Consider the following 24,703-nt stretch of genomic DNA (forward strand, 5'->3'; position numbering starts at 1 on the left):
GCCACGACTGCTGCTGCTGCTGCTGCTGCTGCTGATGCTGAGTAAATGGAGCGGCGCTGATACGGCAGAACTCCACGCGGGTTCCCGTCTGGCCGGACAATGGATAACCGCAACAGCTGCAGGGAACAGAACAAGGCTGCGTAGACGACAGAGCAGAGAGCGATGACGATTCTCTCAATTAGTTGGTGATCAGCTGAAGCAAATAATGACGCGCTCGCCGCCAATCGATTTCCCGATTGACAATCGCAGGCTTCCCCGCATTCTCTTCCTCGAGGTCGCTTACGCCTAACAAGACCTTGTTCGTTGATGTCTGCGGCCTCGCTCTGTGCCTGCAACAACAGTCTACAGCTGCACCAGCGCACGCATCCGCGCTGCCAGCTGTCTGTACTCTGTCGCCTGCCTCGCCGACGCACTCCCGTCCTGGTTCCGCTGCACCCGCCGGTCGCGCGCCGTTGCTCCTCGCCGGATCTTCACCATCTCCGACGTCAGCGACTGCCTGACTAAGCTGTCCATCGTAGTCGACACCTCATTCTCCCTCATCTTCCTCCTCCGCTTCTCCTCCTCGGCCTCGGCTCCGCGCGCTCGGTTGATGATCGGCTGTTTGAGAAACGCCACGATCTCGTCTACTTCCCGTTCCCGCGGCGTGCTCAGGTATCGCACCGTAGACTGTAGTGCCGACACCTGCCTATACAGAGCCTCCACTTCCTCTGAACTAGCAACCTGCGCCCGTCCTTTCAGACGCTCCAGTTCGCTTGCCGCCCCGGCGCTCTCTTCCACCGCCCGTCTCAGCTCAGAGGTTTCGTCCGTTAACCTCTTGACCTCCGAGTTTAAATTCGCGACCGACTCCTTCAGCGACTCTTCAATCTTGAGATGCTCGGCCAACTCTGTCTCTATCGTAGACAGCCTTTCTAGTCGCTCCTTGTTCTTCTGTAACCGCGACTCCAAAAACTTGTTTTTCATCGACGATTCTTCCAGCTCCCGCTCGTTTGTGCGCATCCGTGCAATCATCTCTTTCATTGCCTCTTCGAGCTGCACAAATCGAGCGTGCACGTCCTTGTTCGATGCTTCGTCTTCCTTCAGACTTTCGACCTTTGACACCCACGGTGGAACCACCTTCGTGTCTACAAAAAACAAATCAATCAGTAATCTCTCCAAGAACTCTCAATAGACATAAATCAAGCTGTTGGTACTTACAGTGCTCCATCCCCTGAGATCCAGGCAACCGCGCGACTACTTCTCTCAGCTTTGACACCGCTTCCTCCAGCTGCTTGCGGCACCCAGCAAAATATCCAGCATTACTACTGCTAGAATCCTGCCATTCATCGTCGGCCTCGTCCATCATTATCTTTTGTATATCATCATACCTGACCTCTTGATCATCCCCCGACGCAGCATCAAGCTTATGCATAATAGAAAAGCTCACGTTTCTGACAAACACAGTGACTCTCCTCGTCACTTCTTCGACATCTTTGACGGAATTGACCAAATCATCTGTAGGACATTTCGACTCTTCATCACCTTCGTCGATTATCGTCGTTGCTTTGGCGGCTAACACCTTCATACTCTTGCCTTGTCCAATCATCATCTCTGTTGTATTCCTAAAGCTGGCAGCTAGCTCTGCCTCGTATGAAACCTGGCCATTCATCGAGCTCTCGAGAGGCGGAAGCTCTCCAGACACTCTTACCAGGAGATTCTGCATCATTGCAATCATACTGTCGATATTGCTCCGTGTCAAAAGTGCAAGTTCAGTAGCAGTAACACGCTTCAGATCGCCCATCTTCACAAGCTCTGTCCCAACACCTTTTGTCGCGTACAACTCCGACAGCACAGCCAGAGCCTCATCCAGCTGTACTGTCAGCTTTCCCGTTTCGCTAAAACTCGAATTCTCCTTGATACTGGCAATGCACCCATCCAGCACTGCCTCCGTACCACTGATTTCAGAATTCACGGCAGCACCGAACGTTTCAAACTCAGCGACCGAGCAGATACTCATCGTAGCGGATAGGCATCGAGCATGCATCGAGATGCGCGCCATCTTGTCACAGAGCTCGGTCCCCAGCGTAGGCTCGACTGCCAAGTTGTTGGTCGCTATACTCGCATCTCTTATCATCGAGCAAATCAATCCCGCTTTAAACGCAATCCGCTTCAGACAAAGCAGGGTCTTGACAGACTCTGCCACAGTGACCACAGAGTCGGGCAGATAAAGTCTGATGATTGACAGATGCTCGACCGCTTCTTGTGCCTCTAACCTCCGCAGCTCGAGATCCACCGTCCGAACCTGTCCGTACCGCGCAGATTCTTGGAGTTTGCGATTTAAATCAAACATCTCTCGAGTCCGGCGTGATATCTGCGCCGCCTCAGCTTCTTCCATTGTTTTTTCCTCGCGCAGTCGCTCCAGATCACTATTATTCTGTTAGTCCCACGGAGTGTATAATAGGTAACGCACAACTACCACTGACCTCTGTAGAGCAGTCACGAGCTCCCGAAACCTCTTGACCGTATACTCGTAGTCCGCATTAGAATCCTCAATCTGAATCAATCTCTCCGCCTGCTCCCGCAAAAGAAAATCGCGATATCCAATCTCCTCCTGCAACTGCCTCTCAGTCTCCAGATGATTCGCCTCAATCTCCTCATTGATATCCCTCAACGTCTCCAGATCCTGAATCGAGATCCGCATTTTCTCCACCTGCTCGCTAAGATCTAGATTCTTGACCGTGAGCTCGTCCAGCATTCGATCCGCCCCAGACGCAACGTCGAGCTGCTGCCGCAGGTTGTCGGCAATCTCTTCCGCGCGCTGGAACTGCTGTACGACGGTCTCATATTTTTCTTTCAACGTCATCAAAATCTCCGAGTCTCTCTGTAAGCGCTTCAGCTCTGTTCGATAGTTTTGCGTCTCGATCGCGTTCTGGTCGCGCAGCCTGATCAATGCCTCTTTCAACCGCGAATTCTGCTCCTCGAGCTTCCGCACCGCCGCGACATCCACGTTCCCATCCGTCTTTGTCTCCTTCACCATCTCGACCCGCAAAACTTCGTTCTCCTCCTTCATTATCTCAAGCTCGAGAGTCGCTTCCTCCAGCCTCGCCTTGATATCCTCAAGCTCTTCTCGCAAATTCTCTCCATCCTGCTCAGCAACCTCCCGATCCAGCGTCAAAAGCTCGACCATCTCCTCTCTTTCCTTCAACATCTCCTCCAGCTTCCGCTTCTGCTCCTCCAGCGTGCGCACTTGATCTCTCAGTTCCTGCTGCGAATCAAACATCGGCTTGATCTTCCCTTCCAGCCGCGCGATAACGCGCTCAAGCTTCTCCCGATCTTGCTTCATCCGATCAAACTCAAGAAGCCGGTTTCGGTCGTCTAGTCGCTGTCTCTCTAAGATTCGGATCTTGGCTTGCATGTCGTTCATCTCGCGCGAGTTGATCATCGAGGCGGCGTTGCCGCCTGGCATTACTGAGACTGAAGAACCGTCCAGCGTGGTCGTCGGCTGTGGTTCTTCCTTGGACGTCATTTCTGCCACTTGTCTAACGAAGCCGTATCACTTCAGAATGCAATTAGCACAACAAAGTTCGGTTATCAAGACAAGATCGAGGCCTGCAAGACCGCAGAAAGAAAATGCCTTGAATGCTGTAGAAAGTTTAGAGGTCGCCAGGCGCGTGTCTGCCGAGCCAACCACACCGTGCGGCTCATTTATTTACGCAGACGCGTCTGGAGCAGAACTCCACACATCATTCAACAAATGAGAAAGAACTCATGACGAGATATTAAAGATCTATAAAAATACAAGCAAATAAAAATACACATGCCCATCTATTCTTCCAACTCCCGCAACTGTAACCCCCTCAACCGATCAAACTGCTCCATCCAGACCTTTTCATACGCACTCTTCCGTCTCGTATTTGCAAACCACGACCACGCGCCCCGTCCTTCGAGGAAATAACTCCAATCTTTAAATCGCGCAGAGATTACGAATTTGGCAACCACTGCCCAGGTCTCAATCGCGCAAACCATCAGTGCTTCCTCTGTCTGTGCCATGCTTTCGGTTTCGTTGTCACGCGTGACGCCGACGAGGTTGGAGAGTAGCTGGTGAAGTTGATTGAATACGAGATCGAGAACAGCCTAGTCCAATGTCAGTAAAAAACACCACAACGAACTGCAAAAGTGGACTACAAACCTGTGCAAGCTTCTCACGCTTCTCGTCCTGGAACTGACGGTTCTCCTCTTCCAATATATACTGCGCCAGGCCATCGTCCAAATAGCTATCTGGCGAATCCTCGTCTACATGCGGAGGCAGCGGACTTTGAATTATCCGGTCGGCCAGAGACACAAAATCCTTAACAATCTGGAGCGCTTCTGTGAGGACTTTACCAGGGAGACTGAGACCGTTGTTGAATAGTTCTCCAATGTTTGCTATTATCACCGTTAGAAGAAACCCTCGAAAAGAGAAATAAGACGAGTTGCATACCGTATTTCAAAACTCCGATAGCCTGCTCGGCAGTCCGAATGAGATTATGCGCACACACAAGCATTCTCACATACTTCAGCGAATCCTTCAGCAGCGCCTCATACGCCCTAATATTCGCTCTCCGTCTCTTTGACTCTTCGATCGAGATCCCCGAGACAACATCCTCCAGCTGGAGGTAATCTTCGAGACTGTACCTCAGCAAATCGGCATACCACTCACCCGTCTCTGAAAGGTCGCAGGCGCCATCACTGCCCAGCTGCAGACGCGTCAGGTAATACCAGGCTTTGACGCTCAGGATTCGCGCTTGAGCATGCGATCTCCCCAGGATGATAACATCTCGAAGATGCCCGATCGGAGGCCGCAGATACGGCGGCGCAGCCCAGAATAGCGTCAGCAGTAGACTGTAGTTGTTCTCTAGAGCTTCAAGGTCGCTGACCTTCAGCTCCATCGTTCGAGGGTATAGACGGCCGTTCAAGGGGGTCACGAGACCGACAAGGCTAGGCAGCACCTTTTTGGCATCAGAACGCTCGCCGGTGTCGCGGATAAGTTTCGCGAGATACTTTAGAAAGATATGAAAGACTGTATCAGACATTGATAGCTCGAGCGTATGATCTTTGTCTAGTAAAAAATCCGGAAAGCCAGTACTAGTTTCGCTCTCCAGATTCTCCAACTTGCGCACCGCAAAGAATCTATACATCATCGTCGCCAACGCTTTTGAGCCAAACCATCTCCACGTAAGAGAGAGCGTGAGACAGCGCGCAAAACTCGCGTGGCAATATGACCCAAACTCCCGGCTGGTTGTGCTCTCGCGTGGAATGCTGAGCAGTCTACCCACCATTGTTTCGATCGCGGTCCAGTTCGCGCGACTGAGCTCGACGTCCGAGATACCTTTCGAGTCAAATTGATACAGCGGGCAAATGCTGAACGTGGCGTACCAGACTTTCTCGTACTTGTCGACGTTGAACGCGTCACCCAGCGACTTGGCATCCAAGAACGAGTACAGTAACTCCCAAAAGCTGGGGATAGTCGTACCTTGTAACGCGCTTGCACTGTCAATGACGTTTATCGTCATTATCCAGACTTCGATAAAGTACGCGTCGCGATCGATACGCAAGCCCAGTCGACTCCGATAAGTCCGCAAGAACTGATAGAGGTCCTTCATTCCATACTTCAACATAACCTGCACCAGGAGCCGGCCAATGTTTACAAACTCACGATCAAGAGATAGATGAGAGTAGTCATCCAGATTCGACTGCAGCATCGCACATATCTCGTAAATGAACAGTAGCTGGAACACAAGCATGTAAAACGACAGCCGCGAGAAAGTCGGCGTGCGACCGTGAAACTGCGTGAACAGATCACTGACATGGACAGTCTGCCGCTTGATCACGGCAGCAAATCTGATGATGCTGTCATAACTTTCGTGTACCAGATTGTTCCTGATATACCGCGCCAGAAACCCGCAAAACTCGTACGCCTGGCCATATTGCTCTTCTGTGAGCTGTGATGTACTATGCTGCTCGCTCAAAGCCCAGTCGAGGATCGTCCGATACCCAGATTCAATTTCCGAGAGAACCGACGCGCTCACGTTCTGCCATATAAGCACAAGTCCACCGGCAGTGAAGTAAAACTCCGTCGGCCGAATCGCATCGAAATTCTCACAAGCTGGTGCCATATTGAGAGTATTGTCGAGACCGCCTTGGCCCACGAACGTTGAAAGAGCAAACCGCGTCTGGTCTTGTAAGGGGAAGACGTCGAATGTGACTGAGAAATTGAGCACCGGGAAATTGAACTCGGAAATCAGTCTCTCTTTGTCTGGCTGTAGGTCGTTTGATCTTATTGAAACCTGGGATGAAGTTGCTGGTCTCTGCACACTTGGCGCCGGTGCCGATACAGGTTCGTCGTTGAAGTGCGGTATGTCGTCCTCAACATCATCAGCCAAATTGATAAAACTCGGGGGATGATCAGAGCCTTTGAGCCTCTGCTGTGGTTTCAGCATCGTCTGTTTCTTACTTTGCCGCTCTCGAGGCTTGTCCGTACTCGACCGCTTCGGCAGCAGATTGTGTCTTCTCAGTTCTTCCTCAGGCACCAGTCTCGGACCACTTGCAAACACCCTGTCAATCTTGACATTCCGTCGCCGCCGTCGCACCGCGTATTCTCCACTCTCGACCTCTTCGTAATCCCACGGCCGCTGTCGTCGAAACGGATGAAGAGGCGGGCCCATAACCTGGACAACTCCCGGCGGCGGAGGAACGACAGCAATGACGCCAGGAGGAAGACGCCTTCTCGGTACCGCGCCAGTCTCGTTTGTCTTTGTTGGTGTAGCAGCAATACCAGTATCAGGCATGCTCATAGGAGTCGGGTGTGAGGAGTCACCCCGCGTGAACACAAGCGACGCGGTTTCAAAGCCTTCGTGTGTACCTTCCCGCCATCGCTGGAGAACATCAGTTACTGTCTCATTATCATCCGAGTCGTCGAAATAAAACGTTTTCCTCGACGGCGACGCTCGTCCGAACCCATCCCGCTTTGCTGCTTCACGAGCCGCGATCTTGATGAATCGCGGAGGAGAGCTCGGTAGTGCGTCATCGATTTGCGGAGTAGCTCTGGACCGCGACGACTCTTGCGACGTGAGAAAAGCATCCAGGATTCCGATCTTCGGGAGCCGTTTTTCGTACGCTCGAGACTGCCGCGCGTGTTTTGTCTTTTTGTGCCGCTTTTCTTTGGAGTGGCGGGAAAGTGTTGTCTGTCGCGACATACCGGACGATTTCTTACCAGACTTTGTCCGTTGTCGTCTCGGACCTACCGATGACTGCGTGCTGCGAGGTGTTCGGATAGTGCGAGGAGCCATCCGATCAATGTGCTCTGCGACTTCCAAAGCATCGCTCTCGAGATCATCATAAAACCTTCGCGGAGTAGACATATTTCTAGACCGCTGGGAAGCAGGCAAGACGCTCGAGCTCCTACTGCCGACCTCGTTATCAGAATCCGAGCTATCGCCTATGAAATTGCGATTCACCCCCTCTTCCCGAGGTCTAGAGTATCCAATCTTCCGGCGCGCAACTCCTTTCCTGGGCTCCTCGCCGACCGGATGCATCTGCGAGGGCAACAAGCGCGCGCCGGCTTTCGAGGGTTTACTGGCATTCGCAAGCGTCAGGAAGGAAGGCGGCAGTACGCCTCGGACTCTTCTCTTTAAGCGTTCGAGTTCTAGTTCTGATGAGTCGTCGGAGCTTTCGTCGGAGAGATCGCTTGAGCTGCTGGCGTCGGATGCCGAAGATGACGTCGGTGAAGGCGTGCGGGGTGGGTGTATAGTTGCTGCAGATGCTGTTGATGTTGAAGTCCCGCGCGACGGAGATGAAGCTGGTGGATTGAATGTACGTCTCGACTGAGTATCTGTGATATTATCCGCATGACTAGACGTGGTTTGGCTGTCCGATGGGAACTCGTATATATCGTGATCAGTTCTCTGTTCGTCTCTTCTGTGCGGCCTATCGCTGCGCTTATGTGGGCTCAGATGCGGCCGCGATGGCTTGCGCTTCGTGCCTTTCTGCTTCTCCAAACTCTGCCCACTCCGCTCACGACTCTCGACACTGTCAGACTCTGAGATCTGCGTAGACATCAACCGACTACTGCCCTCGCTCGCATCATCCAGCGTCGACGGCATCTCAAACACAGAATCCTCCGGATCCCGAGCTGCGTCCTTGCTGATCTTCTTCTCGGTCGAGATCCGAATCGGCCGGATCCCCCGCCTTTTCAGCTGCTGCTCGTAGATCTGGCGATCGAACCGGTACGGCATGATTTGCCGCGCCGTCCTCTTGCGGAAGAAATGAAACTCGCCGCCGTTGGCGTCGACGATCGCGGTGGGGTCGAAGTTCTCGATTTCGGAGGGTTGGCGCTGCGTAGCTGAGTTCGTTGGATCTGAAGTAGCAGAGTTGTTTGATGTAGTAACTGATGCTTGATCATCGCGAGTTGTACTGATACTGCTGCTGTTGCTCATCTCTGATGTGTCCTTATCTGTAAGATTTGCGTTTCCACTCGACGGGAAAAGACTACTGAGATCGATATCCTCGAACGAAGATAACTCTGACAGCGGACTAGACAGCGGCGACGAGATCAATCTGCTGATGTCGCGAGAAGGTGAGGGAGAGGTAGTAGAATCCACGATTGCAGAGCCATCCGCGGGCGGTGGAGTTGTAGGGTGAGAATTAGTGCGAGGGAGAAGGGGGATATCTGGGGGTAATTGCGAGGAGTCGTCGCTGAAGAGGTTCATTGCAGGTAGATGCAGATCTCGAGAAATCTAGAGCTCCATTAGCATGGAATATAAGCATAGCAAAAGAAACACGACTGACCGTCTCTGCATCGCGAGTTTTGCTGGGCGTCATTACCGTCTCCGCCTCCGAGACGTCTCCATCGTCGCCTTGATCGTCACGAAACGAATCAGGTATCATTTCCAGACCTCCAGTCATGCCTTCCGCGCTTTGCTGCACCGTACTTTCATCTCGCTCAACTGGTGATGCGTAACTGACACTGTCGCCTCCTGGATCGTGAGTTATTCGATCGTGGCGGCTGACGGCTTGTAGCTCTGCTTGACTTTGTGATGGTGAATTTTGAGCGTGTGAATGCTGCGGAAGTTGCTTTTGCGGCGGACTATTCAATACCCCAGCTTCATCTAATATCTATAGACGTGTTAAATTTCGATGTGTTGCAGTAGAGTGAAAAGCAACCACAACTTACTTCGGCGTCATGCCCCGATATCGAGTTCGCGTCCGTATCAACCTTCTCGATCTAAACAAATCAGTACTCATACTCAACACCACCTCACCTCCACCCACACCAAACCAAAAACACGTACATTTAGAACCTGATCGCCAGGCTTTGAAAGAAAATCAAGTTCATCGAAATCATAACCCTCGCGCTCGCCACCGCCGCCGTTACTGCTACCGTCAAACAGATGCTCCGCTATATCGACACTGAAGGCATCGCTGTCCTCAGAGTCCGAGATATACCGTTCTGCGAATAAAGCCATCGGTCGCACTGTCACCGACAAGCATCTATAAGAAGACACTCAGACTAGCAAAATCATGGAAGCCGCCGCTGCGAGACTTGCGGGGTGCTGCTGAAGGCAAACTTTGGACTGAGCAGATCTGTCGAGACGCGTTCTGACGCGTGAATGCGCCACATCGCTGTTACACCTCCCAGCCACACCCCAGCCACTCTATTCACGTGACATATACTTACATAAGTCCTTACCTCACGCAGCGATAGGTAATTTCGCCGCGCCTGATTGGCCTAAGAAGAGCATCGCCAAATCCCTCGGGCCACCAAGATCGCAGGGCGAGCAGAGCAACCGCAGCGGTCTGGAAGTTCTAGTTTGACCACAAACCGCCTGAGATTCTCCGGTTTTTTTCTACTCATTATTTGAAGAAACGAATAAACGGTCGATATGAGCTATCATCAGGATTTGCCGCCCAAGGGAGGATACCCCGATGTGCAGTGGAAGGTAAGCAGACCCGTCAAGAACGGTGAAAACTCGCATGCGTCGACAGCTTGTCTTCTTTGCCCGGGATCGAGACTGTGAGTCTGAGCAATCTGCGAGCAAAGAAGAGCGGTTTATGCTGTGTGTTGGTTTGGTCCGTCAACGAGCGCTGCTAACGTCACAACTTCTCATAGCGCAACCTGCCTTCCCGGGGCTTCAGACCATCAATCTACCTCGCAATCATGGGCGTCGTCTCTCTTCTGAGCGTTATCCCGATGTCAAAGGGCTTCCGCGAGCGACGGTATGAATAACCCCCGCTCATCTTCTACGATCTTCATTTGCCCGCAAGTGTTGGAAATCATTCGAGTTTGGAATCTAATTCATGTTTTGCGCATTACAGAGAATACTCGCGTGAGAAGGCGTGGGCGAGACTAAGCCTCCTGCCTCTCCTCCAGGCTGAGGCCGACAGAGACTATGTCCGCCGAATCACCGCCCTGACCAAGCGTGAGCAGGAGCTCATGAAGGATCACCCCGACTGGGCCGACAACAAGCCTGTTTTCAACGACGGACGGTATGTCAAGCCTTGTGTTTTTGTCTGCTTGTTATTTACTGAGAATCTAACGTGTTGTAGATCCCGCTTCCCGTCGTATGTTGCCTTGGAGGCCACGAAAAACTGAGATGGGGGCTGTACCTTCGGGTTATTTGGGTTTGATACATTGGATGGTTACAGGTTAATATAGTGCATGTGCTGAATAAACATCACCTTAAAGATAAGCCTGCTCTGAGATAGACTACGCGTTCTCCGTGCAGTAACAATGGCGTGAGCCGCCTACTTTGATGCTATTTGTATATTTCGATTCCTCCATTAGGTAATCTATCTAAAGTAACGAAAAGGCACTAAAAAGCAGAAACTGAACGAGAAGAAAACCGAGCACCCCAAAATCACAACCCAGATCTAAAACCAGCTCCCATCAGCACCCAGAACATATCGTGTCTGCGTCGGCTTCCTTCGACGCAGTGTAGCTGCTATCCCTAGCTAATCCAAAGATCCTGATACTCTGCACGCCGTCGTCGTGCCACCAGCGTAGTCGCTGCGCAACTTTATCAATCTCAAACCGACCAGAGGAAATGCGAACGTCCATGACCCCGTTGGGAAAGTGCAGCTCAGGCACATGGATCTGTGTCGCGTTGCTGGGTTGGCCCGTGTTATCGTCGGCGACGATGACCATCGAAAACTCCTTCTTTGCGAGATCAAAGCCGTATTCTCGCGGCAAGCCCGCCGTAACAAGAGGGAACGGGCGCACAAACGCCTGCGCGGCCCTGCTGCCGACGTAATCTGCCCTCATCGACCACCAGCCTGTTGACCGGTACGGGTCCATGGTCATGAGCGAGACACTAGATGCCGAGTCCGTCGCTGCTGATGACTCGAGCGATAGCTGTGACAGTTGCGGCGTTTTAGAGCACGTAGGCGGCTTCCGAGCTGCGTCCGAGCCACTGTAGAAACTCAGGTCCTCGCCGTTCCAGTGGTCGCCCCATTGGTGGGTGTTACACGCCGCATATGTCCAGTATGTGTGATGCAGCATCGAGCCTTCGAGCGCAAAGATGTTTGCGTCCAGCGCCCGAACTTGCGCGTTGTAGTCGCCGGTCTCGTACGCCTTCTTGTCGTTCATGTCAAACGGCACCCCGATCTCGCTCATCAAGCACGGCACACCTCGGCCAAACTTTTCGATTCCCTCGGTCTTCAAACACGTGAGCTGGTCACGAAGACAGTTTCGGATAGACCGCTCGCCGAAGCGGAGCGCAAACGCGGGGGACCAGTATCTGCCGCGCAAAACGCCGACAACGTCAACATTCCAGTAGCTACTCCAGTGCTTTCGGATCAGTGTCAGGCCATCGTAGTAATGCGGTGTGAAGACCATTCGCGGCTTGACCGCGCCCATTTTGATGAAGTCGGGCGGGATAGCAAGTACAGGTGTCTGAGCAAACACGATCGCGTCAGGATTGACGTTGCGGATCGCGTCAACGTACTTGTGCCAGTGGTTGATGTAGTAGACATCCGCCCACTGCTCGCCCGACAAATCGACGCCGTCAGGATTCTTCAGGAAGTAGTTTGACTTTAAAAGCTTCCCGCTTTCTGCGTCGTATACGCCGTGCTGTGCCCAGATACATGACCCCTTTTTCCACAAAGGACTGCGTTTCCATCCATACCGGGAATCGTCATAATCCTCCGGGATCCACGCCGACCGCTTGGTCTCGTTCACGATCTTACTCCCGCTCTTGTAGGAACCTAGAGGTCCGAATTGGAATATGGGAATGTCGAGAGATCGCCCGCTGCCGAGTAAAAGAGACTCGTACGGTGTAGGACAGGTGTACGAGCGGAATTTCTGGTGGTCGGGAATCACAGAGATATCATGGAATCCGAGCATGCCGCGGTTAGGCTCGTTCATTGTTTCCCATCCCAGGATGAACCCATCGTCGATCCCCGACGCCTCGATCTTCTCTGCGAAATGCGCTACAGCGTTGATGAAATGGTCCTGTAGATAATCCTGGATATTAACCCCGTCGATGATCGCGTTCGGCGCGAAATCGCGTCCGGCCCAGAAGAGCGTGTTCATGGTGAGACAGACGAGGCGCTCGTAGTTTGTCGCCCAGGTCATGCGGGGGAACGTTGCGGGATCGGGCCATGTGTTTTGGACCAAGGCCGCCTCGTTGTACGCGAACGAGGTCGGATCTAGTCCGGCGGCGTATAGGGTCCACATCGGCGCACCAGAGCCTCCGGAGAATCGACTCCACTGTGTGTAATAGTTTAGCATCTGTCGGCAAGCTTGAACAGCAGGGATGGGAACTTACGACATCTTGGTGGGGATCCATGTAGCAGTAAAAGCCAAACTCTTTAATCTTAGCCAGGAGCTGGATCGTGCTCTGAATGAACTCCTCGTCATATTGTCCACTGCAGTGAGAATGTGTTAGTGAGCGCGCTCGCCCGTGTAATAGACTATCAGGAGTATCGCATACGGTCCAGCGTGCTCCAGCGCCTCCCATGTAAACACGTATCGGACGACGTTAAACCCCCAGCTCGCAATGCGTCCAAGATGCGAGTCGGCCTCGTCGAGCGGGAACGGCTTGCCGACGAAGGACACGTTGTCGCCATCAAAGAAGTTGTCGGAGACGTGTGAAGGGATTGCAGGCGTCGCCGGGAGCTTCGAGTCGCCGGAGAGATTGATGCCGCGGAGGGTGATGACGCGGTTCTCGCGGTCGCGGAAGTTTCCCGCCGAGTCGATCTCGACTGAGTACACCATCTGTGTTTCTATCTGCGGGCTGCTGCGGTGTCGGGCTGGTGAAGAGGCGAGACGGAGGCGGGGCGCAAGCTCGGTGCGGATGCGTGACTTTGGGTTGCTGGGAGTTTCCGGGCTGCCGTTCCAGCGGCGCACGCTTTGAGTTTGGATGTAGATCCGAATACGAGCGGTGTTTATTGATATGTATTGATTGTTTGGGTGTTAATGCGAGGTTGTGTATGAAGATGAGAGTTGATGAAGTGAGAGTGGTTGGAAGATGATGCTGAGTGTGTGTGGAAGTGTAGAGTCTGTGATGAGATAGCACTGTGGCATACATAAGGCATCTGCAATCTACAGAAGACATACAGACTACAGTAGATCCACAGTAATTCAACAGTATCTGCTCAAATAGATCTACTTCCAGTAATAGTCATGACAGTACAACAACAGTATCTCTCATATAGCTTCAAGTTGCATTAAAGATTTATTTGTACAAAAAAAAGTAACTAGATGTGACAAACATTCGATACCCTTTTAATATGATACTCCTGCAAACAAAAGCCCTTCGTTATAAATTTTTTTTGATTATGAGAACAACTATGGGTTTCTTTTTTATTTTACTTGACCGGCTACAGCCAGCCAGCCAAGTTCCCTAATTCCATTCCTCCTTCAGCCAGAGCATGTCGACAATAATCCAAATGAGTCCTTTTCTATTTTAATTTCATCCGGTACCGCTCCATGTCCTTGCTGCACTTAGAACTTCATGAGGTGGGGCTTGTCACCCTTCTTCAGGCTGAAGCTGCTGGCAAGGTACGCCTTCAAAGCAGGGACCTTCTTGATCTCGGCCAACAAGGCAGAGTCAACAGCCTTCTGGTCAGCAATGCGGGTCTCGCTGACAACAGTCTTCTTCTCCTTCTTCTCCTCATCACCGAAGAACTCGGCCTCACCCTCCTTCTTGGCCTTCTTCTCGTGGGCAAAGTAGGCAGAGGTGAACTTGGACACATCGACAGACTCAACAGAGACAAGAGTCGATGTGGCGATAACGTAGCGGGCGTTGACTCTCCGCAGAGGAACACCGTTGACCTTGAAGGGACCAGTGACGAGAAGAGTTCCGTCCTCGAGGGACTTCAACAAAACAACACGCTTTCCCCGGAATCGGCCAGCCAGGATGATGAGAACAGCACCCGGCACGAGCGAAGGACGGAGGACGGTAGGACGAGCGGCCTTACGGACCTGTAGTTGGTGTTAGCAGTATGATCAGGAAATGTCTGCAGAAGGAGATAAAGCAGCTGTCAAGTGTGGTTCGATCGTTCTTCAACTCTCCAACCAACTATCAAGGCTTTTCCTCCCACTGTAGCGACCTCGTTTCGACACAGATAGATGGACTACATGCCTTCTTGGGGGTGGGGATATCCTCAGCAGGGTACCATTTCGAGGCCTTGTTGGCTGGTATGACACGCTTGCCGCCGTTCTTGGCCTGTATGATATCGAGTTAGTGTCTTTCTTCTTCGTGTATGGAGTATATCCAAAGATTCTGGATGGCGTGGGCATAACAGCGAAGAAGTATCCAACAAAACAGCTTCTTTCCTTCTCTTCAAAACATCTGCTTCTTTCTCTTTCTTATCTTCACAGCTGCTCGCGCTTGAATGTGTTCTCCTCCTGTCCTGCTGTCCTGCTGCTATCGAGATCTTCATCGCTGCCACACGCTTCCTTCATCCAGATATCCCATCTCTTTTCTTCAACAAAAGAATAACAAAACACTTACACCGCCAATTTCCTTAGTAACCGCGCTCATTGTTGATATAGAATATGTTCTGTCCTGTCGGTAAAGGGAAAGGGACACGAGTTGCTGGCTATGAGTTCGATGATGCTGGGCTCTGTCTGTCCTGGACTTTCGATCTCTCACTGTGTTCGTCGACGTGCGCTCCGGCGTCTCGGGTACGCTCTTTTGCCACACTAAACTACGGTACCTCTGCCTGTCTGGCTGGGCGTGACTGTGACTGCTTTTGTAGGGTTACTATGTAGGGTTTGTCTTGTACCCTTAATATTGTCAGCGTATGCGGTTAGGGCTTATCAAGATTGGGAGAAGCGAGCTCTTGTATTAAGCAGATCTACAATCACTCGGTGCACATGGCAAAACAAGACAACATAAACAAAAACATTAGATGGCAGTAAACATCACATAACTCAGGACTTTTTCAGTCTGTACGTCATATACGCAGCGCCGAGCGCGGTGATACCTCCCAGCTGCAGCGTCACTCCAATAGCATTGACTCCCTTCGGCGCCTCGTTACCACCCGTAAGCTCATCTGACTTGCCCGGGTCCAGGATCGAAAAGACGATAAACGACACAAAGGTAGAGATGAACTGCGGGATCGTAATCGACACGTTGTGCAGGCCAAGGTAGATGCCGGCCTGCTCGGACGATTCGTCTTCCTCGTCTGTCTCGCTGTCGGCTTCTTCGATCTGATCAGCTAGAACAGATGGGTCGCCAACCGCAGCCGAAGTAGAGGCCTCTGAGGTGGACGCAACTGCCACTGGTGCTGTTTCATCCAAGTGCTCAAGCGGCAGCGCCTGTCGCCCGCGTCTGGCAGACACGGCGTTATCTGCGGCATCCCGCTCGACATCCATCGATCTGCCTTCGTCCTCAGTAGCCGCAGGCGACAGACTCTCGTAGCCATCAGAATTCGTAGCGCTTGCGCCTGTGAGCTTGCGGATCTCTTCCGCAAGTAAAGCGTACGGAGCCCATGAAGCTAGTGCCCATGAGAATCCGCAGAGTCCGATGATGAACGTGGCCGCTTTGACCGATCGGACAAAGATCGAAGCAAACATCGCCAGCGCGTACACGAGGTGTCCGCAGATCCACGCCGTCACTAGCGTCGGTCTATAAGGCGAGATGAAATGCATAAACTCGGCGAGCGGTTCAGGAAGACCTTCGTAAGTGGACTTTAGCGTATGTCTGTTTGAGTTTGGCGGGACGACAAACAAGGGGAGAATGAGAGAGCACACGACTGTCACGATAGAGTAGATCGTCAAGGCTAACGAGCCTACGCGGCCAATGTCGCCTACTAAATCGCGAGAATCAGACAGGTCGCCTGCGTCGTAGCGGACGTAGATCTCACCGACCCAAGTGGACGAGTAAAACAAAAACGTGAACCAGCCGTACCAGGCAAACAGCTGGACTGTGAAGATTTGGCGGATCCGCTTAGGAAGATGGAATCCGGTTCGCAGCAGCGAGCTCAGGATATTGTAGACACTGTTCTTGCTCGTGATTTCGTCCGAGGCCGTGAGTACGCGCTCCTCGACCGCCCACGAGGTCACGCCGACGCAGAACAGAAGCGCAAGAGAGGAAATTGCGCAGAGAATCTTGAGCTGGGTATCGCCAAGGAAGGTGATGTAGTTTCGAAGGTCGAGGAAACCGGCGTAGAAGCCAATGAGATGGCCGACGGCGACCATACGTCCTGCCCAGGCGTTGGCCAGCTCTTGCTTTGACTTTGGCAAGGAGTCGACGATGATTGCGCGACAGCAAGCTTGGACTGTGTGTAGTGGTTTGTCAGTATTTGTCGTGAGTATATTAGTCAGATCGAGTACGCACCAGCATTCACGCTAAAGTCAGCGGCAAAGACCGAAAACACGGCAACGACGATGGTGACGTTTGCGGCGAGCGGATCGGTGGAGATGAAGAGTTCGACAAACTCGCGAGTCCAGGCCATAAGCATCAGCGACGCACCGACGAGAATCGAGCCGATGACCATGAACGGGCGTCGTCGTCCAAACCTGGAGGTGCAGTTATCCGACCATACGCCCACGACGGGCTGCATTATGAGGCCGGAGAGGGGACCTGCGACCCAGACGAAGGAGAGCAGGGACTTTGACATTCCAAGAGAAAGGAGATAGACGTTTACGTATGTCTGTTCCACGCCGTAGATTGGGGGTCAGTACGATTGCAAGAGTAACAGATAGAAGAGGGAGTAGGAGGGGGCACATATCCATGTGAACTGCAGACCGGCGACGCAGATTGTCAAGAGCAGCATGGAGGAAGTCTCCGAAGAGCCGCGCACAAAGGCACGGCCCGACCATCGACCTACAGGACCAGCCATGAGTAACGCGAGTCCGAGGATGAGAAGTGGTCGTTGTTGTGAACAAAGAAACAGAAACAAGGCAGCGGTCGAGGATGACGGTTATCGGACGCCCAATCTTTTGCCGCCGCACGAGCAGTAAAGATTGCGTGCACCGGCCAACCGGGGCTTGTGTTCTCTTCACGTGATTACTGGTTCTACTGTTCTGCTTATACTGTGTGGATCAGAGATGGTTTGTATGTAGTATATTGAGTCATCGTCGAGCAACATGGCTGAGCATGAATAGAACAAGAGGAGAGTCAACTAGTAGATCTGCGCGACAAACTTGTAGAACTCGCGGCCCTGGATCGAGGCAATCTCCTTCTCCAAATCTGTGACAGATCTAGACCCGTCAGGACCGGCATAAGTGCCGCTTCCCCAGGGCGATCCGCCGTGGAGCTCGGTCATGTTGGACATCTGGGCAAACGCGCGGTAGCCTGCGGGAACGTAGGTGATGCCGTGATGGACGAGGGTGGAGAGCGAGGTGAGCACGGTGGTCTCCTGGCCACCTTGCGGGGTGCCGGTGGAGATGAAGAGACCCGCGCTCTTGCCGACAAGGGCGCCCTTGGCCCAGAGACCGCCGGTAGCGTCCCAGAAGGTCTTCCACTGGGCCGGGAAGGCGCCGTAGCGGGTGGGGATGCCGAAGAGGAAGGCGTCGTGGGAGGTGAGGGTGTCGTTGGTAGCGATTGGGTAGTCCGGCTTGGAGGGGGCGTGCATCTTGGTGAGGATCTCGTCGGAGAGGGTCTCGGGGACTTGGTAGATGGTAGCCTGGCCGCCTGCCTCCTCGATGCCGGCCTTGACGGCTTCAGCGAGCTGGGCGACGTGGCCGTAGAGGGAGTAGATGATGATTGCGACGCGGGGGCCATTGGAGATACAGTATTGATGAGGAAGAGAAGAAGGGATGAGGAGGATGGATGATCAAGAAGGGTTAAAGAGGGCGATGAGCGGTATTTATACAGCAATTGATTGACATTTTACTGATTATTTAGTATTTAGTAATGGTTTAGTAAATAGGAATAACAGTGACAAGAGCAGAGGAGCAGGGAATCTCCCTGACGTCATCCCGGCACGCGTAATTATTGCTAAGTGATCACTAAAGTCCCAGCCGCACCACAGCGCCCGGTTTGTAATTGTCCTTCCTAATCCGGACGGAGATGACTAAAGAGTGTATTATGCAGCTTAAGTAAGACTTACAAACCACATTCGCTCGGCTTCCATTATTCGGGTCCGCTCCTCGCCCTATTTAACCTCGCCCTCTCCGGCCTTGTTTCTCTCCATCAGACATCTCTGCATTCAATCGTTAACAATGGCTCCCAAGGTTGCTGTAAGTGTCTACTCCTCTCGTTCAACTGGCAATTGACTCAATCACACCGCTAACACCCCCAGATCATCATCTACTCCATGTACGGCCACATCGCCACGATGGCCGAGGCCGAGAAGGCCGGCATCGTCGCCGCCGGCGGTGAGGCCACCATCTACCAGGTCCCCGAGACCCTCTCCGAGGAGATCCTCGGCAAGATGTACGCTCCCGCCAAGCCCGACTACCCCATCGCCTCCCCCGAGACCCTCGAGGAGTACGACGCCTTCATCTTCGGTGTCCCCACCCGTTTCGGAAGCTTCCCCGCCCAGTGGAAGGCCTTCTGGGACGCTACCGGCGGCCTCTGGGCCAAGGGTGCTCTCAGCGGAAAGTACGTCACCCAGTTCACCTCCACTGCCTCCCTCGGTGGTGGCCAGGAGACCACCTTCCTCAACGCCATGTCCACCTACTTCCACCACGGAATGGTCTACGTCCCCTTGGGCTACGCTACCGTCTTTGCTGAGCTCACCAACCTCTCCGAGGTCCACGGTGGCTCCGCCTGGGGTGCCGGTTCCCTCGCCGCTGGCGATGGCTCCCGCCAGCCCTCCGAGCTTGAGAAGTCCGTCGCTACCAAGCAGGGCGAGGCTTTCTACAAGACCGTCGCCAAGGCGTTTTGACTACATGGCAGTAAGGATGCCGGTGAGAGTGCTGTAGAGGGTGTTGCCGCCGCCGAGGCCTCAGCTCCCGCTACCGAAACTCCTGCCGCCACGTCTGAGCCTGCCTCGACTACCCCTGCCGCAAAGACCGCCGCCCCTGCTGCCGCCCCTGCTGCTACCACCGCCGCTCGCGACGAGGATAGCGGTCTGTGCGGAATCAAGAGCTGCGTCGTTGCTTAAAGGGTGTTTGTCTAGGTTTGGTTTTTGTTAGTCTTGATTGCGCGCGTTTTTTGGCTTTGGTTGGCACTATTATTACTTTGCATTAGATCTAAGATCAGATCTGATAGATAAAAGCTTTATTTTATCATAATTTCTAATCTTTTCAAATAAGAATGAGGACTGTACGTTAGAGTCGACAATATATTCTGAATTTCTGTACTTTCCTTGTAATTGCCTCGAATTGTGTAGAATCTGCTCCAGTGCTGGATTAGTTCGCTTTGTCTGCTCGGTTGCTGATTCATCATCGGGTTAGGTGTTGCTCTTTCCTATCTCGGCAGTGCTGCCTTGTATGCTGGATATTAGCCTGTGTCAACAGCAATTTCTTCAAACAGAACTATTTCTCGGATAGTTGCTCTTTGAGACAGATAATCTGTTATTTGTCTGTGAGTTGAGCCATTGACTTACAGAGCACAGCAGACTATCCTCATGCGCTCAGTGCATCAACTCAATCAACCATCAGCATCCTTTCTCCATTGAACAGAATAAAACCATAATATGTATATATGTTTCAATTGATCAATATTCTATACATATCACTCTAAGTACTCCATATCTGCACCCAGCCGAGATACATCCAACAGCAGATACTAGTTACATTACATAATCGCTTAGAAGCTGTTCTAAACCTTATTGAGGCTGGCGCGCCGCTGCTCGTTCGACCGCGACCACCAGGATCGGTTTGCGTGACCCACGACAGCATTCAACGTCCACGGCCTTCATCATGGGCTCTCTCTGCTAATGGAGCGAATAACTAGATATTTCTTCAGTATATAATAGCGACTACGCATTCCTAGAGGTTTTTCGTCTGTTTGGAAGTGACTGCGCATACAACAAAGACTCAAGAAGCAAAAGAAAAACAAGGATGAGCGATCAGTCGTCTCCGCTACAGACCCCCGGCCAGAATCCCCCCGCTGCGGCGGCCAGCACCGGCATAAAGAGAGCCTCGCCACCGGTACCAGAGACCGCGAATAACGGAATGGCGCTCAAGCGGCCCAAAATCGCGACCTCGTACTCAATGCCGCCGCCCGCGCTCAGCAGCTCGATTAGCTCCCCGATCGCACCGGCCTCGTCACAACCGTCTCCTCAACCTCTCGCCGGCGGCGTCAGCTCGCCGATGCCGTTCACGCCGAACCTGAGCTCGGCTGGAGTTTACCCACAGCTCAACAGGACGCTGAGCAGGAGCACGAGTCCCGCGGCGGGATCGCCAATGATGCATCCGCCCAGTCTCAACTCGCCTGCTCCGGCTGGCTCACCTCTGCCCTCGACTCCCGCTCCTGCCGCTACTCCTGCTGCGGGAGGCACAAATACCGGTAAAGAGGACCCCGGCGATTTCTCAGACGCGCTCTTATCTGCCGGCGTGGATCTGCGCGCCGAAGAACAACTCCTGTCATCATCCCTGCCCATCCTATCACAGCAACAACCGCACCAGCCTCTGGGCAACCGCACCCTTTCCGATCCAAGCATGTACCTCGGCGAAGATCTCTCAGACTTGTACCCACCCGACCCGCTCCAAACCCACCGCCTCGCTCCCTTTCTCGACATGCGCGTCGTGCGAAATATGGTCGCCGAGTCCGCGCTGGGATCCGATATCCGAATACCGCCTTTGCCGCCCCAACTCGCCGCACAGGTCGCCAGCGGCGAAACAAAAGATAACGACGCGCTCGTGCTGATTTCGCTGGCGTGCCGGGAATGGCTCAGCGATATCCTGACGGCGGCGGTCATCACTGCGCGGTATCGACGCGAGTCGGGCGTGCGAAACAGCAGCACGTCGAACGCCTCAGATGTCGCAAAGGCGCTGCGGCATGTGGCGATCAAGGAGAAGGAGAAGGAGGACAAATACCAGACAGAAAAAGCACAGCTCGAGATCCGCACCGGCAACGGCTTCGGCGGGTCGTCCTCCGACGCAAGCGGTTCCGGCGGCACAAAAGCAGGCGACGGCGCAAGCCATGCGACCGAAGAAGTCATGCATCGGCAGACCAACGCCACCGCAGCGCTGATGGTCTCCGGTGGCAGGAAAAAATACTCGTGGATGACCGGCGGCGGAGGAGGGTCTGCTTCGCCCGCGGCTTCGACACCTGGTGGATCGACGAGGAAGGAGTCGAGTGGGTCGAGTCACGGAATCAGGGTGCGTGAAGCTAGAGAGGAGCCGGGCGTTGTGGTTAGAGATTTATTGAGCGTGCTTGAGAACGAGAGGGTTGGTGTTGAGAAGACGATTGCAAAGGGCTGGACGCGTCTTCGAGATTGAATTTTTCTTCTTATATCGTATACTTTTGATAATACACTAATTTATCTTGCTTGAACTGTGAAGGCGATATGCCCGGAAAGCACCAGTTTCTTTAGCCGCGACAGGTTTCTCAACTTGAATAGCGGCCCGGTCGGTAATAGCAAGTCGGTTAGAGCGAACGAGTGGAGGATCTGGATTTCGTCGAATGATAGCCAGAATCGGGCTTGGAGTTACAGTAGAAGAGTGGATATATGGCGGTCGTGTGAGGATTATTTGGTAGATCAGAAGACTGTATTTTACTATACATCGTCCGACCAACAGAAATGCTCAATGCAACTAACAATATACCAAAAACAACACAGCAACTCCAATCTATAGCTCGTCCATCCTCTAAAGCACAAACTCAATATTTCACGGCAATATCTTTCGCCAGCGCCAGACTCTCGTCAATAAACAGATACCCAGTCTTACTCGCGTTCGTCGTCACCATCGGCTCCACCTCCCCCGGTGAATGGAAACTTTGTCTTAGTAAAAGCTTAGGCGGCTTCTTCTCGACCAGATAAAGGATTTCCACCTCCGGAACCTGCACGGGGTCGCTGTCGGGTGCTTCAGGGACCAGACCGTTGCCGTATCCGAGGAGGTGTGGAGCCAGACAGTGAGTAAGCTCGCGCAGGCATTGGAAGAAGATATCCGGCGTGCTGTAGGTACCTAAAGAAGTAAACCATCGATTGAATGTATACAGCGATCCAGAGAGCACCAGTTTCCGAAGTCGCGGCAGGCTTGTCAATTGGAACCCCGGGCCGGTCGGTAATAATGAGGTGTTGAATGCGAACGTCCTTAGGATCTTGATCTCGTCAAATGCCTGCCAGAATTTGGCCCCGACAATTGGCAGTCTCTCTGGTAGATTGGGGCAGTCGTCGAGTGTCACGCTCTTATACTGATGATTCGCACCCATGTACACTTTGAGAGCTGCCTCGACTCCTAGTTACACAAAAGCATTAGCAACGACGCATTCACCACACTTTCTCGAAGGGATACATTCATACCTGCTTTATCTCCGCGGTCCATCGTCATTTTTCCTAACCGCAGACTTTCCAGATTCGGCATCATCCCAATCAACTGCTTAGACGACTTACTATCCACATAGCATTGTTGCAGATTTAGATGTTTAAGATGTCTGAGTTTCAGCCGTTGCCGCAGGTCATGATGCTTACCTTCCCAGGACCCCGCACGGTTGAATCTGAAATCACCTTTGTAAATCGAAAGACTCTCCAACGAGTGAAAAGCGCTGATAAAATCCAAAAGTCCTGGTAATATAAAGTCGTCCGGAGCGCCAATGATCATCCTCTTTAGCTTCCTTGTGCGGGCAGATTTGACAGGCCTCATCCGGGGTGCATGAGGACTACCAGGCTCACCACTATGGCGTCTAGGACCACCAGTATACCTCATAAAAATCATCCAAAAAAAGTGCTCATCCTCGACGCCGTCGTCGTCGTGCCTCCGCGTGCAATCTGCAGGACAAGACTCAAGATTCGCTTCCAAAGCTGCATGCGGGTTTGCCACGTCTACTTTCACGACAAGCGTCTCCAGGTTCGGACAGGCGTCCAGGATCTGATCAATCAAGTCGCCGAAAGCATCCTTGTTTGCGTAGCTGCTGTCTTCTAGCTCCAGCGTCAGGCATTTTAGAAGCGGGCCAAGTTCGGGCGTTACGCGTAGTAATTGTCTGTATCTTAAAAGTCGATCGTAACCGCCCGACACGTTGCTGAAGAGGTAAGGTCTGACCTGTAGTAGAAGATGTTAGCTATCTGGTCCGCGCCTTCATCTCAAAAGCAAATCCGTGCGAAAATCTCACCAGAGAATTGAAGTCCCAACACACGCATCCAATCGTGCTCGCACTGCGCTTGTACACATGTTCCTCGAAACTATCTAGGAATAAATATGGATTCTTGATACACGCGTATTCGAGTATCCTCTGCAGCACCTCAGGCGGCATCTTTGCAATCGGACTCGCAGAGACATCATCTGGTGGGAAATACGGCCTCAAAGTAGCCCATTTCTCTTCCTTTAGATCCGCATTCAATTGACCCGCCCGCTTCGCCTCGATCGTCGCACACACAAATGACGACTCCAGCGCTGACCCGTTGATCTTGTCTTCCATGAACTCGGGTGTGATCAACTTATACAGCTCGCTGAATAGGAACCGCTCGTATGTTCGCGCCCTGACTTCCTTGATGACCCATGTAATCTCATACGCCATAACCCTGTCAAGCTTCAAGCGCGCCATGAATTCGCTAGTGACGGCACAAACACCATATGTCTCCGCCAGAACGCCAAGGACTTGTCTAAACATCGTATATCGGCCCCTTTCCCATTGCCGCATGGCATCCGTGGCGAAGTCTCGAACACCACTGCCGTCCGGTTCCGTGTATCCATACACCACTTTAAAACAATCCATCTCGTAACTCATTGTTTCCCATTCTTTGGGCGATAGCCCGTATTTTTTGGCTTTTTCACATAGGTCCTGCATGTCGCGAATCGGATGTGGCGAGGCCACGGCGGTGAGCGAGAATGGTGATGATGCGTTTGGGATTTAAACCCCACCATCTGTGGTTTAGGTTAGTTCTGGTCGTTGGCTGTGGAAGTAGAATTTATTGGAAAAATCAGTCAATTATTGTCAATCAGATATCGACTGACAATGTTACTATCATCTATGCTGAGCTTGAAACTGATTCTTCAATTATCTATTCAGTGACATATTATTACAAAAAACAAACGATACCGTCCTGATATCCCGCTATTACAAATGCTCGGTCTTTCAATTATTCAATATTCCTAAACCCAACCATCCTACCACCAATTTACTGCGCTGTTATAGATCATAATCTACTCTTCACCTTCATGATTCCAAATAACCAGGAACCTTTA

At 52.5% G+C, this 24,703-nt stretch overlaps 11 protein-coding genes across 11 annotated transcripts; 3 read left to right on the plus strand and 8 right to left on the minus strand.

Moving 5' to 3' along the window:
* Window positions 1-31: 31 nt before the first annotated feature.
* On the minus strand, window positions 32-3,752 carry BZA70DRAFT_275252 (dynein associated protein-domain-containing protein). The gene is made up of 3 exons (XM_064912120.1): window positions 2,460-3,752; window positions 1,195-2,402; window positions 32-1,121 (listed from the first exon to the last, which is right to left on the minus strand). Exons 1-3 carry the CDS (start codon window positions 3,500-3,502, stop codon window positions 343-345), a joined length of 3,030 nt encoding a protein of 1,009 aa, XP_064769910.1. The 5' UTR covers window positions 3,503-3,752; the 3' UTR covers window positions 32-342.
* Window positions 3,723-9,593, minus strand: BZA70DRAFT_275254 (Mus7/MMS22 family-domain-containing protein). The gene is made up of 6 exons (XM_064912121.1): window positions 9,306-9,593; window positions 9,188-9,238; window positions 8,803-9,129; window positions 4,457-8,750; window positions 4,166-4,401; window positions 3,723-4,110 (listed from the first exon to the last, which is right to left on the minus strand). The coding sequence occupies exons 1-6, from the start codon at window positions 9,477-9,479 to the stop codon at window positions 3,802-3,804; spliced, it is 5,391 nt and encodes a 1,796-aa protein (XP_064769911.1). The 5' UTR covers window positions 9,480-9,593; the 3' UTR covers window positions 3,723-3,801.
* Window positions 9,594-9,896: 303 nt separating this feature from the next.
* Window positions 9,897-10,606, plus strand: BZA70DRAFT_288327 (GRIM-19 protein; the record flags this gene model as incomplete). Its single annotated transcript, XM_064914025.1, has 4 exons — window positions 9,897-9,953; window positions 10,124-10,230; window positions 10,330-10,500; window positions 10,561-10,606. 4 exons carry the CDS (start codon window positions 9,897-9,899, stop codon window positions 10,604-10,606), a joined length of 381 nt encoding a protein of 126 aa, XP_064769912.1.
* BZA70DRAFT_117275 (glycoside hydrolase superfamily) lies at window positions 10,569-13,316 on the minus strand. The gene is made up of 3 exons (XM_064909472.1): window positions 12,945-13,316; window positions 12,780-12,879; window positions 10,569-12,721 (listed from the first exon to the last, which is right to left on the minus strand). Exons 1-3 carry the CDS (start codon window positions 13,226-13,228, stop codon window positions 10,901-10,903), a joined length of 2,205 nt encoding a protein of 734 aa, XP_064769913.1. The 5' UTR covers window positions 13,229-13,316; the 3' UTR covers window positions 10,569-10,900.
* Window positions 13,317-13,655: 339 nt separating this feature from the next.
* On the minus strand, window positions 13,656-15,116 carry BZA70DRAFT_275263 (60S ribosomal protein L6). Its single transcript, XM_064912122.1, has 3 exons — window positions 14,970-15,116; window positions 14,598-14,681; window positions 13,656-14,437 (listed from the first exon to the last, which is right to left on the minus strand). The coding sequence occupies exons 1-3, from the start codon at window positions 14,997-14,999 to the stop codon at window positions 13,958-13,960; spliced, it is 594 nt and encodes a 197-aa protein (XP_064769914.1). The 5' UTR covers window positions 15,000-15,116; the 3' UTR covers window positions 13,656-13,957.
* Window positions 15,117-15,391: 275 nt separating this feature from the next.
* Window positions 15,392-17,082, minus strand: BZA70DRAFT_266281 (uncharacterized protein; the record flags this gene model as incomplete). Its single annotated transcript, XM_064911016.1, has 2 exons — window positions 15,392-16,740; window positions 16,800-17,082. 2 exons carry the CDS (start codon window positions 17,080-17,082, stop codon window positions 15,392-15,394), a joined length of 1,632 nt encoding a protein of 543 aa, XP_064769915.1.
* A 504-nt stretch (window positions 17,083-17,586) lies between these two features.
* BZA70DRAFT_288331 (protoplast secreted protein 2 precursor) lies at window positions 17,587-18,540 on the minus strand (the record flags this gene model as incomplete). Its single annotated transcript, XM_064914026.1, has 2 exons — window positions 17,587-18,135; window positions 18,517-18,540. 2 exons carry the CDS (start codon window positions 18,538-18,540, stop codon window positions 17,587-17,589), a joined length of 573 nt encoding a protein of 190 aa, XP_064769916.1.
* An 11-nt stretch (window positions 18,541-18,551) lies between these two features.
* On the plus strand, window positions 18,552-19,713 carry BZA70DRAFT_275267 (protoplast secreted protein 2 precursor). The gene is made up of 2 exons (XM_064912123.1): window positions 18,552-18,646; window positions 18,709-19,713. Exons 1-2 carry the CDS (start codon window positions 18,629-18,631, stop codon window positions 19,294-19,296), a joined length of 606 nt encoding a protein of 201 aa, XP_064769917.1. The 5' UTR covers window positions 18,552-18,628; the 3' UTR covers window positions 19,297-19,713.
* Window positions 19,714-20,022: 309 nt separating this feature from the next.
* On the plus strand, window positions 20,023-21,990 carry BZA70DRAFT_117365 (transcription initiation factor TFIID component TAF4 family-domain-containing protein). Its single transcript, XM_064909473.1, has one exon. The coding sequence runs from the start codon at window positions 20,417-20,419 to the stop codon at window positions 21,797-21,799; it is 1,383 nt and encodes a 460-aa protein (XP_064769918.1). The 5' UTR covers window positions 20,023-20,416; the 3' UTR covers window positions 21,800-21,990.
* Window positions 21,991-23,180, minus strand: BZA70DRAFT_117393 (uncharacterized protein). The gene is made up of 3 exons (XM_064909476.1): window positions 22,993-23,180; window positions 22,825-22,913; window positions 21,991-22,759 (listed from the first exon to the last, which is right to left on the minus strand). The coding sequence occupies exons 2-3, from the start codon at window positions 22,886-22,888 to the stop codon at window positions 22,182-22,184; spliced, it is 642 nt and encodes a 213-aa protein (XP_064769919.1). The 5' UTR covers window positions 22,889-22,913; window positions 22,993-23,180; the 3' UTR covers window positions 21,991-22,181.
* On the minus strand, window positions 23,181-24,595 carry BZA70DRAFT_117392 (uncharacterized protein). The gene is made up of 2 exons (XM_064909475.1): window positions 23,631-24,595; window positions 23,181-23,555 (listed from the first exon to the last, which is right to left on the minus strand). Exons 1-2 carry the CDS (start codon window positions 24,303-24,305, stop codon window positions 23,394-23,396), a joined length of 837 nt encoding a protein of 278 aa, XP_064769920.1. The 5' UTR covers window positions 24,306-24,595; the 3' UTR covers window positions 23,181-23,393.
* Window positions 24,596-24,703: the final 108 nt, after the last annotated feature.

The sequence above is a fragment of the Myxozyma melibiosi genome (genome assembly GCF_037950935.1).
Source record: "Myxozyma melibiosi strain Phaff 52-87 chromosome Unknown BZA70scaffold_2, whole genome shotgun sequence".
In the NCBI taxonomy this organism is placed as follows: Eukaryota; Fungi; Ascomycota; class Lipomycetes; order Lipomycetales; family Lipomycetaceae; genus Myxozyma; species Myxozyma melibiosi.